The 12835-nt window shown below is 41.5% G+C and overlaps 1 protein-coding gene across 2 annotated transcripts in view; it reads right to left on the bottom strand.

Moving 5' to 3' along the window:
• The window catches only part of RFWD3 (ring finger and WD repeat domain 3), a 48290-nt gene that overhangs the window by 3281 nt on the left and 32174 nt on the right, over positions 1-12835 (bottom strand). Inside the window, exons 7-12 of one of the 2 annotated variants that reach the window (XM_080827603.1) lie at positions 8849-8963; positions 8110-8338; positions 5069-5219; positions 3737-3913; positions 1773-1987; positions 913-1124 (exon numbers count right to left, since the gene is read on the bottom strand). In XM_080827603.1, coding sequence (XP_080683729.1) covers positions 913-1124; positions 1773-1987; positions 3737-3913; positions 5069-5219; positions 8110-8338; positions 8849-8963 — 1099 coding nt within the window. Of the gene's footprint in view, positions 1-912; positions 1125-1772; positions 1988-2460; positions 2743-3736; positions 3914-5068; positions 5220-8109; positions 8339-8848; positions 8964-12835 lie in introns of those variants that run through there. The other variant, XM_080827604.1, reaches the window with a different exon arrangement.

The raw sequence follows: 12835 nt of genomic DNA, 5'->3' as shown, positions 1-12835 counted from the left end.
TCATGTCATTTTACCCTTACTCTACAGTGGTGCTACCTAATACGGTGACCACTAGCCACATAAGGCTATTTAAATTAAAATTAAATTAAAATTTAAAAATTAAGTTTTTCATTCATACTAATCACATTTCAACTGCTTATGTGGCTGGTGCAACTCTACTGGTCAGCCACACTTCAAAGCTTGATTAGATTTAGGTTCAAGGGCATCTCACTGAAGGTGCCATGTGCTTCACATTGTCTTACATTAAGAGGCAAATTATTTCTTGTAAACCCACTTACAGCGATGTTAAGGTTGATCAATGCATCCAGATCATGACAGGCTGACCCTCCATTGTACAATTCCCCATCAACCATTCATTTGTTGGTTTCACCCTGCATTCATGAAACTGTTGCCTGAATCAATTATTCTATCTATCTATTTATTTTAAAACATTTTATTTATTATTTCGACAGAGAGAGAGTACAAGCAGGGGGAGAGGGAGAAGCAGACTCCCTACTGAGCAGGGAGCCCGATGTACGGGTGGATCCCAGGACCCTGAGATTGTGACCCAAACAGAAAGCAGATGTTTAACTGACTGAACCCCTAAGTCCCCCAGGTGCCCCTGAATCAATTATTTTATAGGGGTTTCAGTAGTTCCTTTTTTTTTTTCTTTTTAAGATTCACAAGATGGCCCACAGGATACTCAGTTCACATAAAAAAGAATGAAGTGAATCTACAGATACTGAAATGGAAAAATATCCAAGCTAGGAAGTTAAATGATAGAGGAGCAAATTATAGAGCAGGATGTAAAGTGTGACTTGTATAAAAATAAACAACCCTACACACACACATACACAGAGATGTGCAATCATGGAGAACTTCGGCTTTTTGCTCTACACACTTCAGTATAAAAAAAAAAAAAAATAGGCTCACCAGGGCAGAATTTGATGCTTCATCCCCAGTAGACACCAGGATGCTGCCGTCATTCTCTGGGTTTTGGAAAATGGCACTTTTGGTCAGTAGTTTGCAAGTGGGTCCCCCGAGGAATGTCTGTACAGGATGGCAGGAACAAACCGGCTCTCCAGCATCATCCAGCTTGTAGGACATCTCCATCAAGATACTTCGTAAAGTGTTGTGATTTTTATCTACAGCACAGAGAACCAATGTCGCTCCAGGAGGATGACCCAAAGAAATGAAGGAAGTACCTGAGCTGCTTACAGACCCCCCAAGTGGGAGAGCCACAATTCATCAAGTTGTTAAGAACAGCAACAAAGCAACCATAATAACAAGAACAAAATGCTACAGCACAAGTGAAATTCAGAACCCCAGGCTAAGATAAAGCAAGTTATCTACAATAGATTTTTTGCCTGTAAGGGCAACAATTTTGAGCATAAGCTATCCTTTTTAGTGAAATCACTGTACTCTGCCAGACCCCGGCTCAGGTTTTTATCTTCCTTAAGGGCAAGCAGAACACGAGGAACTGCACTGAGGGTGGCTCACTGGCCTCAATTCCAGGCCTCCTCATTCCAGTACTGCCTAAATCACAGGGGCCCCTCAAGTGGCTGACTCACACCAAGGAGTACCTGGGAGAATCTGCAGACAAGTGAGAAGCAGAGGCAGGCTCCAAAGAGGAATGTGGGGCCACCAGCCCCCATGTAGTAGCACGAGCCGTTAGTCTGTAAGGGGCTTCCCAGTGCCACCTGAAGGGTAGGGCAAGCCGTCCAGTCCTCCCCTGAACCGATCCGCTCCCAGACAAACCACAGGAGGTCCCACAAGGACATCTCAACACTCACCAGGCCTGTAGGTCACAAGACAATGTCGGGTGCTGCTCTCCGTCTGAAAGTCTACGCAGCCCCCTGGCTCCATGGGCAGCACATGAGGCCAATGAGAAAAGCCCGTTCTGAGCTCCCAAAAGGAAGCATTCTCCAAGGTTCCAGCCAACACCCCACCATATGGAAATGCAGCTGAGGCAGCTCTGGGTATGTATGACAGGGATACCAGCGGGCATCTGAAGGGGAAGAAATGAAACCATGTTTCACATTCCAGTACCTGTACTGCTCCAGACCCCACTGCCCAGAGACCAAGCACAGTCCTACCCCTATAGAAGAGGTTAAAGACCTTCCATGGGTCACTGTCCTTTGACATTTGATAAAAACTACCAACCCCCTCTGTAGAAACAAAAGAGTATACCTATAATCTCTGCATCTAATTTCAGAGGAGATATCACATGTTTGAAAAACAGTATAAAAAAAAAAGGAACAAAAAAAGGACTAGGAAATTTAATAGTACAAGATCACAAATACAAGGAAGAAGAAAGATTGACTGGTGTTGAAGTTTCTAGTAATGGGGCTGGCCACATACACGAGTAAAGTCCGAAAGGAAATCCAGCTTACACATTGGATAAAGCTTCCAAGCTGGATCGGACAGACCCTTCAATTAAAATACTGCCTGAAACAACTGCTTTTTTTTTTTTTTTCTTTTAAATTTAAGTCATCTCTCCACCCAACATGGAGTTCAAACTCGTGACCCTGAGATCAAGAGTCACACGTTGAAGCCAGCCAGGGGCCCCTGAAGCAACTACATTTTAATTCAAAAACAAGACTGTTTCTTTAGAAATTTTCTAAATCTCTTTCTGCAAGCACATGACCAGAACTGTGTGCCAAGAATTCTCTCAGAAGTATCAGCCGGCCGACTCTGTTCCGATGAACTTTGTTTCTGCTGCACTTGCCGAAGCGGTCGCTTTGCCTGCTTTTTTTCACTGCCCTGTCACAGTGAAGCAAACGGAGGCAGCAGTGAGCATTCCATACAAATACTTTCCTGGCTGTTTGCTCTACTTTATTTATTGCCTGCTCTGCCTGCATCTGTTGACATCAAGGGCAGGCCCCATGTCGGCTGGGAGTTCACATCTGTCACCTTCAGGCCCACAGACCACATACCGGAAGCATGAGTCTGCCCCACCCCAATGAGAGGACGCCAGAGTGCTGACCTAGGTTTAGTTAACCATTACTCTATCACTGCTATGGTGATATCTTTCTGTTTAGATCCCTATGCCCTCTTTTTAATATATGTTCACACTGGAAATGGAAATTCTCTTTTAAGATACTTCTCATTTTGGTCTAGGCCAGATTCCACTTCTCGTTTTGAGAGCTTTATGCCTTCAGGAGCGTATTACGCCCAAATGGGACCCAACACATTCTGTAGAGTCACAGTGGTGCTGCCACCACTCACCCTCAGAACCCCGGCTGACTCTGAAAACCAGCGAACTCTGTAATGGGATTATAAAGGATTCGTTGTCGTAACATGGCATCTTCAGACCAACTTGGTCTAGCTGGAGGTTAGGGAAATTTTCAATAATTTTTCCCAGGCCCACCCTTTACTGATCTCTTCCTGTGCATCTGACATGTGGCTATTAAAGCAAGTCTCCATAACAGGCCAAGAACTGTGACCAAGGTCACACAGTTCCTATGCAGTCAAGCAGGGTCTGGAATACAGATCTGACTTCATTTTGCCACGCTGGGTGATGAGTGACTATATGAACCTGGCTATACTTAGTGTCAGGGCTTTCTACCACGCAGAAATAGCATGAACACACAGAAAGGATCTTACTGAGTCCTAAGCAAGAATGCATCACCGCACACAGAGAATTGTCCTCTGTGAGGAATTCTGACCAAACATGAAACACTGTCAAAAGAGAGGACTCATATGACGGTCCAAGAGAAAGCTGCTACCTATAGGGAAGACCTAAGTGGTCCCCTACCTGGCTTTCTGAGGTACCAACTCCTGGATATGACTGCTCGTGTTTCGAAGGTCATACACCAGGATCGAACCATTGACCAGTCCAGCATAGATGTGATTGCTTTCATCAAGACACCAGCAGCAGCTCCAGACAGGGCGTCCAGCATTGTAAGTCTGGACTACTGTGTTTGTCTCCAGGCTGTGGAGATACAAGACTTTTACAACAATGTATTAAGAAAATCAAATATATAACAAAGATGTAAAGATTATCATTTCAGTGATAATCTTTTAAGAACACACCCACACACCCAAACTATTTGGGATTCCCAATATCCTGCAGGGACTGCCCATGTAACCCCTTTCAATTCCAAAATAATTGTTTTGAGGGACACAGGCTTTCCTCTTGAAATGTAAGGAAAATAAAAGAATAAGTTAAAGAGGTATTTAAACAGTACATTCCCGGTTCTACCCCAATTCTCCATAATCATCTATTACATAGGTAATCTATATTCAATGCTGAAAAATTAGAATATACCTATGAGAAACACAAAAACTAACACTCCAACGACCCAGAGGGAGTAATCAATAACCTTGGTCTTTAACTGGCTCTTCTTTCACCTATTTTTAACACAACTAGGAAAAAATATCATTTTATACATACGTATAAAACATAATGCTACGTTGAGTTTCAGGGCTAATCAAGCCGAAGCATTCTTGAAAAATCAAAGGCTTATCAGGCCTGATGGTGATATCATGATGTCCTCAGATTTAACCATGGAACAGGAAGCCAACTATCAGACGTCTGATCAGAACTATTTTCTAAAGATGAAGGCCCTGAGACCCGTTCAGATCGGGTTCACAGCAATCGCAGGGCATGTGAAAGATAAAATGAAGTTAACTGAGGGTTACTGATAAGAGAAGACAGGGCACCCCAGGAGAATGAGCTCCTGGAGAGCATTTTTGTTCGGTAGGATGATCCTGGAAATAGACCAGCAATAAGCAGGTCCAAGATGGTATGGTAACTCCACGGTGCCCAGTACGACAGCTTCCTCCATACTGTCATTCGACCATCGAGGGTGTTCCTCTCATCTGCCTGGCTTAAGATGTACTTTGTAACACAGATAATTAAAAAAAAAACCAAAAACCGAAAAACAGGGCATTGCACATACTGTTGTGGAGCCTGTCTTATCTACTTTGAGAAGCAATACATTTTAAATTCAATGACCTGGATCTCAGAAGACAAAGCCCCCCCTCCCCCCGCCACGGAGCTAAGGCCATCCTAACACGGATATTAATTTCCACGCTGTTCAACGCTAACCAGACCAGGCCCCAACCTCCTCCCCAAAGCACCCACCTGGTCAGTTTAACAGTGCTGTCTAGGGACGCTGAGAGCAGTAAGCCTTTGGACCGACTGCTGAAAGCCAGTCCGCGGATCTGTTTGCCATGCATGGCAATGTACTGACTGCTTTTCATGTTGGCAGTACTCAACATCTTAACACCAAAGCCTGCCAAAGACAAGAGAGCGTGAAATCACTGGAAGTCAATTTAAGGCAAAGCAAACCACCTTTTCTAGTAGCTCTTTTGTTCAGCTTTCCTGGCATATAAATCCCTGGAAAACAGGCAGTCAGACAAAGAAAATAAAAATTCCCCAGGGTTATAATTATTTTAAAAAGTATATTCCACTCCAAATGTCCAACCGCAGGTGAACAGATAAACCACTATATACACATATACACAGAATACTAGCCAGCAATATAAGGACATAAACTACTGATATATACAATAATATGGACGAATCTCTGTAACTTTATGCTGAAAGAAGCCAGACAAAAAAGCTAATACTGTATGAGTACAATTATGTAAAATTCTAGAAAATGCAAACTGATGTATATTGACAGAAAGTAGATGAGTGGCTGCCTGGGGATGAGGAGAGGAGGGAGGGGCGGATAGGAGATGGATTATAAAGGGCATGAGAAAACTCTCTGGGGGGAAAGATGGGTTCATTATCTCGACTGTGGGGACGGTTTCAGGGCTGTACACATATATCAAAATTCATCCAACTATACTTTCAATATGTGCAATTTAGTGTATGTCAGTCAAATTTCAATAAAGCTATTAATATAGATATCCACAGGCAGTGAAGATGAAGAAAAAGTGAACAATAAAGAATGGAGATGGGTGATTTCTATGTCAGTTGATCAAGATTCACTATATTTGTCTGAATGGAATAAAAACAGATGACACTTCACGTATTCTAATCAATTTGCATCATTTCAGAAGAGGAAAAAAAAATCCCCCTCCAAAATTTGTCCTTTTTAATTTATTGGTACTCTGTTCTATTCCTAGACTCTTGACAATGCATAATTATCTATTATTATCCAAGTTATCCATAAACGAAATTTCTCAAATCCTAGAATCAAGACACCCTTGAGTCACACTTCAGCTTCTCTGGGGAAACAAGTGGGAAAAGTTCATTGTGTTTTTTCCTGAAAGAGAATTAGGAGAGCCAGAAAACAAATAGGGAAACTACAGGCTTTAAATCAACAGGGAACACGAATACTGGCCTAATTCATGATCAAGGGAAACAAAGAGAAATTAGCACCAACAGGCTATCAAGAGCTGGCTGTGCTGTGTGGGATAGATGCATTAAGGAAAAAGGAACAGATCACCCCCATTCCATTGCTGGGGGAACAATTCAAATAAATAAATATTCTCCCAGTTGTAGGGAAGGCTTTTATGATAAATACTTTATTAAAGATGTGGATGGGCTATAAACATTATAAATAATCCTTTTATGTTCCCCTTAACTGGAGCTACTCTCAACTCCCAGCTATCAGTAAACAGAAAAATATGCAATAATGGAAGAATGCTACTTCTAATCCTATATATACCTAAGTTTAGGGGGACACAGTTGTGAAGCATTTGAATGAAACTTGTAAGTAGGTAAACAAGAAATCAGGCTGAAGCAAAAGGATCTGACAGCGGGGAGAAATCACATGCTAAAAATTGTGGAAAGAAATATCTGCTACAATTAGGAATGATTTAACTGGGCATGTGAGGAGCTTTGGTTTTCAACATTAAGACAACCTAAAATTAAGCTTTCAAAAAAGCACAAAATATGAGACTATTTAATATTTATTATATTATTATCAATATTAATCAATGTATTTCCAAATTCTTTTATTCAAAATTTATCTGTTTGAATACTACTGAAAATAAGTATTAAATCTTGTTTCAACTTGAATTAGCCCTTGGGATAGTTTTTTTTTTTAAGATTTGTTTATTTTAGAGACACAGCGAGTGAGAGACAGCAAGAACAAGCAAGGGATAGAGCAGAGGGATAGGGAGAGAAACTCAAGCAGATTCCCTGCTGAGCACAGAGCCCAAATGGAGGCTAGATCCCATGACCCTGAGATCGCAACCTGAGCCAAAATCAAGAGTGGGATGCTATACTGACTGAGCCACCCAGGCGCCCCTGGGATAGCATTTTTAAAAATATTTCCAGGGGGGCGTCTGGGTGGCTCAGTGGGTTAAAGCCTCTGCCTTCGGCTCGGGTCACTGATCTCAGGGTCCTGGGATCGAGCCCTGCATCCGGCGCTCTGCTCAGCGGGGAGCCTTCTTCTCCCTCTCTCTCTGCCTGCCTCTCTGCCCACTTGTAATCTCTGTCAAATAAATAAATAAAATCTTAAAAAAAAAAAAAATTTCCAGGGATGCCTGGGTGGCTCAGTGGGTTAAGCCTCTGCCTTCAGCTGGGGTCATGGTCTCAGGGTCCTGGGATTGAACCCCACATTGGCTCTCTGGTCAGCAAGGAGCCTGCTTCCCTCCCCCCACCCCCCGCCTGCCTTTCTGGCTGCTTGTGATCTCTCTGTCAAATAAATAAATAAAATCTTAAAAAAAAAAAAAAAAATTTCCAGTCTCAGGGCACCCATCTGGCTCCGTTGGTAGAGCATGTGACTCTTGATGTCAGGGTCCTAAGTCTGAGCCCCACGCTGGGTGGAGAAATTACTAAAAAAAAATAAGTCTCATACTCTCCCGACTGAGCCTGTCAGGTGCCCCCATGAATCTGTACCTTTAACGGAACAGACAGGGGGTGCTGTCCTTCTCCTTGGACTACACCAGTAACCCATGCTTCCAAGTACCCTCCCTGCTCTTACTTTATCACAGGTATTAATTCGCATTTCTGAGCTCTGGGCGAATACATGTATAGAATGCAGCCAATGGACAGGTATCTCTGCAGCCCCTGCAGAGAATCGGCATTAATGGACTAGGGAAGGTGATCTGGTGGGCTGTGGTCAGTGTTCACCCGCTAGCGAGTCCTGGATTCTGCAAACAGAGAGCAGAGAAGCAAATGAAGCCCAATAATGAACACGAAGGCCGAGGTGCTTGACCACTCACCTGGCAGCAAGGCGGCCTGAGGAGAAGGCTGTGACACCACCAGGCAGCTCAGAGCATCACAGTATGCCATGATGCGGCAGTTTCCTGTCTGAGACACCGTGAAGGTCTTCTGGAAATGGTACTTGTGCTGGTTCTGGCTGGAGGGCAGGCAGTTCAGGGAACGTGCTTGGGAGCCCCTGGGGGGCTGTGAAACCTGATCCTGATGCTGCACAATAAGTTTCTGCAAGTCCTAAAATGAAAACCATGTTGCAAGTGTGAAGCCTTTTTGTCTGATGCTCCCCTCCTGCACAATCCCTTCATTTGACATGGGGACGTTTCTTATCCGTTACATGGAAATGCTGACACGAGTCCCAGAGCCCCGAAGCCGTTCTCCCCTATTTCAACCAGCAACTGAGCCAACAAGAGCCCAGATCAGAAAATCTGAGGGCTGGAAGACTTCAGTGGTCATCTTGGCTACACCCCTCATTTTCTTGGTAGGTTCAGGGAGATAAAATGACTGAGAATTTGAATTATCAGCCTGCTGTTTAATTTGTTCGAAGTTCAAACTGCAGAATTCATCCCAAAGTGTGTATACTACTGATAAACGCCCTAATCAAAAATAGAATAAAGAGGTGGTCTTGTTTACTCCTTGAAAAGCTTGGTAAATCCTTCTTTGTATCTGAGATGAACTGAAGTTCTGTTTAGATTCCTTCTCCACTCCTATCCCCGAAGTTCTCCGGATGAGGACGGGCGAACCTACCTGGACACGACTATGAAGCTTACTGCACTCATCAGTGAGGACCTGAAGTTGGAGCCGGCACTGCGCTGATTCTAACTCGGCCTGCTTCCTCAGCATCTGCTCCTTCAGTAAGGAACTAGAAGGGGAAGCCAGCAACAGGGGAAGATGAGAAGGCCACAGAAGACTTGCCAACAAGATGTCAGATTAAGTTTATGCTATGATACACACACTTGGCTGTAAATACGTCATGATGGTGAATAAAACACAACAAAAGAAAAAGTCTCACATCCAGAAACACGTCAGAAAGTAGCATGCAGGGCTGAACTCACGAGTCACTGGGATTCAGCATTAACGCTGGCAGTGATGAGCAGGAATTTGGCTCTTACTAGGGAATGAGGCTAAAAATGCAAAAATGCCAGATGACGGAACAGAGCCAAGCTCACTGCTCGATTTAGAGCCAAATTATAAGAGTAAAATGACAATTTTAAAAAAAGATTTTATTTAGTTATTTGACAGACAGATATCACAGGTAGGCAGAGAGGCAGGCAGAGAGAGTGGAAGGGAAGCAGGCTCCCCGCTGAGCAGAGAGCCGGATATGGGGCTCGATCCCAGGACCCTGGGATCATGACCTGAGCCGAAGGCAGAAGCTTTAACCCACTGAGCCACCCAGGCGCCTCTATAAGAGTAAAATGACTATGTTAAAAGAGCAAGGTTTCCTGGTGGATTAAAAGAAAATAGTAAGTTACCAGTTCATCAGATACTGAAATTAAATAATACCACAAAAATGAGGCTGAAATTAAAAAGATAGAAGGTATATACTGGGAAAATGCTAAGACCAGTTAGAATTAGAAAGCATGAACAGGTATAAAGAGGAACAATGCATAATGAAAAAAGTACATTCACCAAGAATAAAAATTATAGATCTGCATGTACCTAAAGACACTTTCAAAATATGCAAAAAATAAAAAAAAGATTTCCACTCAGTAAAACAGGATAGAAAAAAGATGAAAACTTGAAACGAAGGGATAAAGCCACCCTATTTATCTTCATGGAAAGTTCAAGAGAACCCACAAACCATTCAGCAAGGTGCTGGAATTAAGATCAAGGAAATTAGATTGGGGCCCCTGGCTGGCTCAGTCAGAGAAACACGTGACTCTTGATCTCAGGGTCACTGAGTTCAAACCCCATGGTAGGTATACAGAATAATGAAAAAATAAATGAACTTAAAAAAAAATTAGACCAACAGCATTTCCCATATGCCAGATAACTGATTAGTAAATGTAATAGAAAAAAAAAAATCACTCACGAGAGCACTTATAACAAGAGCAACCTAGGAATAAAGTTAAAGGGTATGAAAGACCTTGATGAAGAAAAGTACACTTGTAAAAGGCATAAGAAGACAGTGAATAGTGGAAGGATATTATATAATGTTCACAGCTGGAATGACTCAAAATCAAGAAGATAGAACTTCTCAAGTTACTCTAAAAATTTAATGCAATTTCAATCAAGATTTCAAAGGGAACTTTTCCTTTTGAAATCTTGATTGAAATTGCACTAAATGGAACTTAGGAAACTAATTTTAAAATTAAGAGCAAAATGCCAAGAATATCAAAGTCAATTTGAAGAACAAGGTGGGAGGAAGTATTTTAAAGTTACAATAAATTATAACTTCAGAATACTGGGGCAAGAATTAACAAAGAGACCATGGAATCTAACACTCAAAAACTTAATCTAGGATACAGGCAGCAATGAAGACTTATACAGGAAGAACATATTACTTAATAATTACACTGCAACACCTGGTTATCCATAAAACTAGGTTTAAAAAAATATTTAAAACCTACATAAAAAGCAATTTTTTAAAAAAGATTTTATTTATTTGACACAGAGAGCGAGAGAGATCACAAGTAGGAAGAGCAGCAGGCAGAGAAAGAGGGGGAAGCAGGCTCCCTGCTGAGCAGACAGCCCTATGCGGGGATCCATCCCAGGACCCCGGGATCACGACCTGAGCCGAAGGCAGAGGCTTTAACCTACTGAGCCACCCAGGTGCCCCCCAAAACCAAACATTTTGAAGAACCTTTAAAAGAAGTTGTCTTTATGACCTTGAAGCAGTGCACAAACCCCACCCCCCACAAAACAAGAGATAAATAACTATTAAAATTAAAAACTCATGTTCAACAAAAGATAACATAAACAGATTAAAGAGACAAGCCACAGACTGGGAGATGCTATTTGTAACCTGCAAAGAATCAGTACACGTAACCCTTGAACAACACGTGTTTGAACTGCACTGGTCCACTTACTGTGGATTTTTTTTTCAATAAATACACTGGAAAATTTTTTGGAGATTTGCAACAATTTGAAAACTCATAGATAAACCTAGAAAGGTGTAGTCATGTATCCTAGAAATGTGGAAGAAATTAAGAAACAGGTATTATTGTAAAGATCGAGTACATAATACATGTAACATATAAATTATATGTTAATCGACTGTTTATGTTTACCAGTAAGGTTTCTAGTCAACAGCAGGCTCTTATGGTTAAGGTTTTGGGGAGTTAGAAGTTCTATGTGGATTTCTAACTGTGTGAGAGGTTGGTGCCTCTACCCTGGGTCAACTGTATAAGGAAAACACAATGAACTATAAATCAGTAAGAAATAAACAATATATTTTGCTCAATATAGACGAACAAAAGATATAAACAAAATTGAGAGAAGAGTATGTCCAACCTCATTAATAATTGAGGATATACAAATTAAGTAACTACTACTGACTCCATGAGACTGTCAAAATTAAGTCTGATAATATAAAGTGGACAAGAGTATGGAAAAAAAAAAAGAGAAATTTTACTTTTGCTGGTGGGAGTATAAATTGGAAACAGCTTCTTGGAAGAGCAATTTGACAGTAGCTAGTAAAGCTGAAATTCCATGTGACCTAGGATAAAGTATTTCCACTTCTAGGCCTAAAGACACTCTTGCCCATCTCTCTGCACCATGGCTTATATTAACAAAAACTGAAAACCACCTTAAGTGTCCATCAATACAAAACACGTATAGGGAAAATTTTTTTTATTTTTTTAAAGATTTTTATTTATTTATTTGACAGACAGAGATCACAAGTAGGCAGAGAGGCAGAGAGAAAAGGAAGCAGGCTCCCTGTTGAGCAGAGTCCGATGCAGGGTTCAATCCCAGGACCCTGGGATCAAGATCTGAGCCGAAGGCAGAGGCTTTAACCTACTGAGCCACCCAGGCGCTCCCGTATAGGGAAACTTTAAATTAGAGAACTAGAACACTCTACAGAAGTAAGAATCAATAAGCTAGATGTATCCCAACCGGATAAATTCCCCAAACTTAATTCTAAACAAACAAACAAAAAAAACAAGTTACAGAGGAAAATTATAATCTAGTAATATTTGCATAAAGTGTAAAAACTCTGTAAATCATACTATACATGATTTATGATTATAGGTCCTCTGAGGAAAGGGATGAAATTAAGGAGAATATAGTTCTCAAGGAAGCTTCTGGTTTACCTATAATGATTTATTTTTTTAAGGCCTACAGCAAATACGGCAATTTGTTAAGATCTGGTAAAGTCAAGCACAAGGGTGTTCATTTTATTAAATCTCTGTATTTATTGGCATTTTCAAAAGCTTCACATTTTCTAAAGAGGATAGGGAGCATATTGATTGATTATAGTAATCAGCAGTTTATTTTTAACTTTAATTTCCATGTAGTTAACATAGTGTTTTATTAGTTCCGGGTGTACAACACAGTGATTCAACACTTCCACGTGTTACAGTGCTAATCAAGGTAAGGGCACTCCTAATCCCCTTCACCTATTTCACCCATCCCCACACCCACCTCTGGTAACCATCTGTTTGCTCCCTATAGTTAAGAGTCTACTTTTTGATTTGTTTCTTTTTCCCCCCTTTGCTCATTTGTTTTGTTTTCTTAAAATTCCACATAGGCAGAGACGCCTGGGTGGCTCAGTTGGTTAGGCGGCTGCCTTCG

This window comes from Martes martes (genome assembly GCF_963455335.1).
Source record: "Martes martes genome assembly, chromosome: 17".
NCBI lineage: Eukaryota > Metazoa > Chordata > Mammalia > Carnivora > Mustelidae > Martes > Martes martes.
The sequence above is the reverse complement of the archived record's forward strand: the minus strand, read 5'-3'. Positions and strand labels throughout refer to the sequence as shown.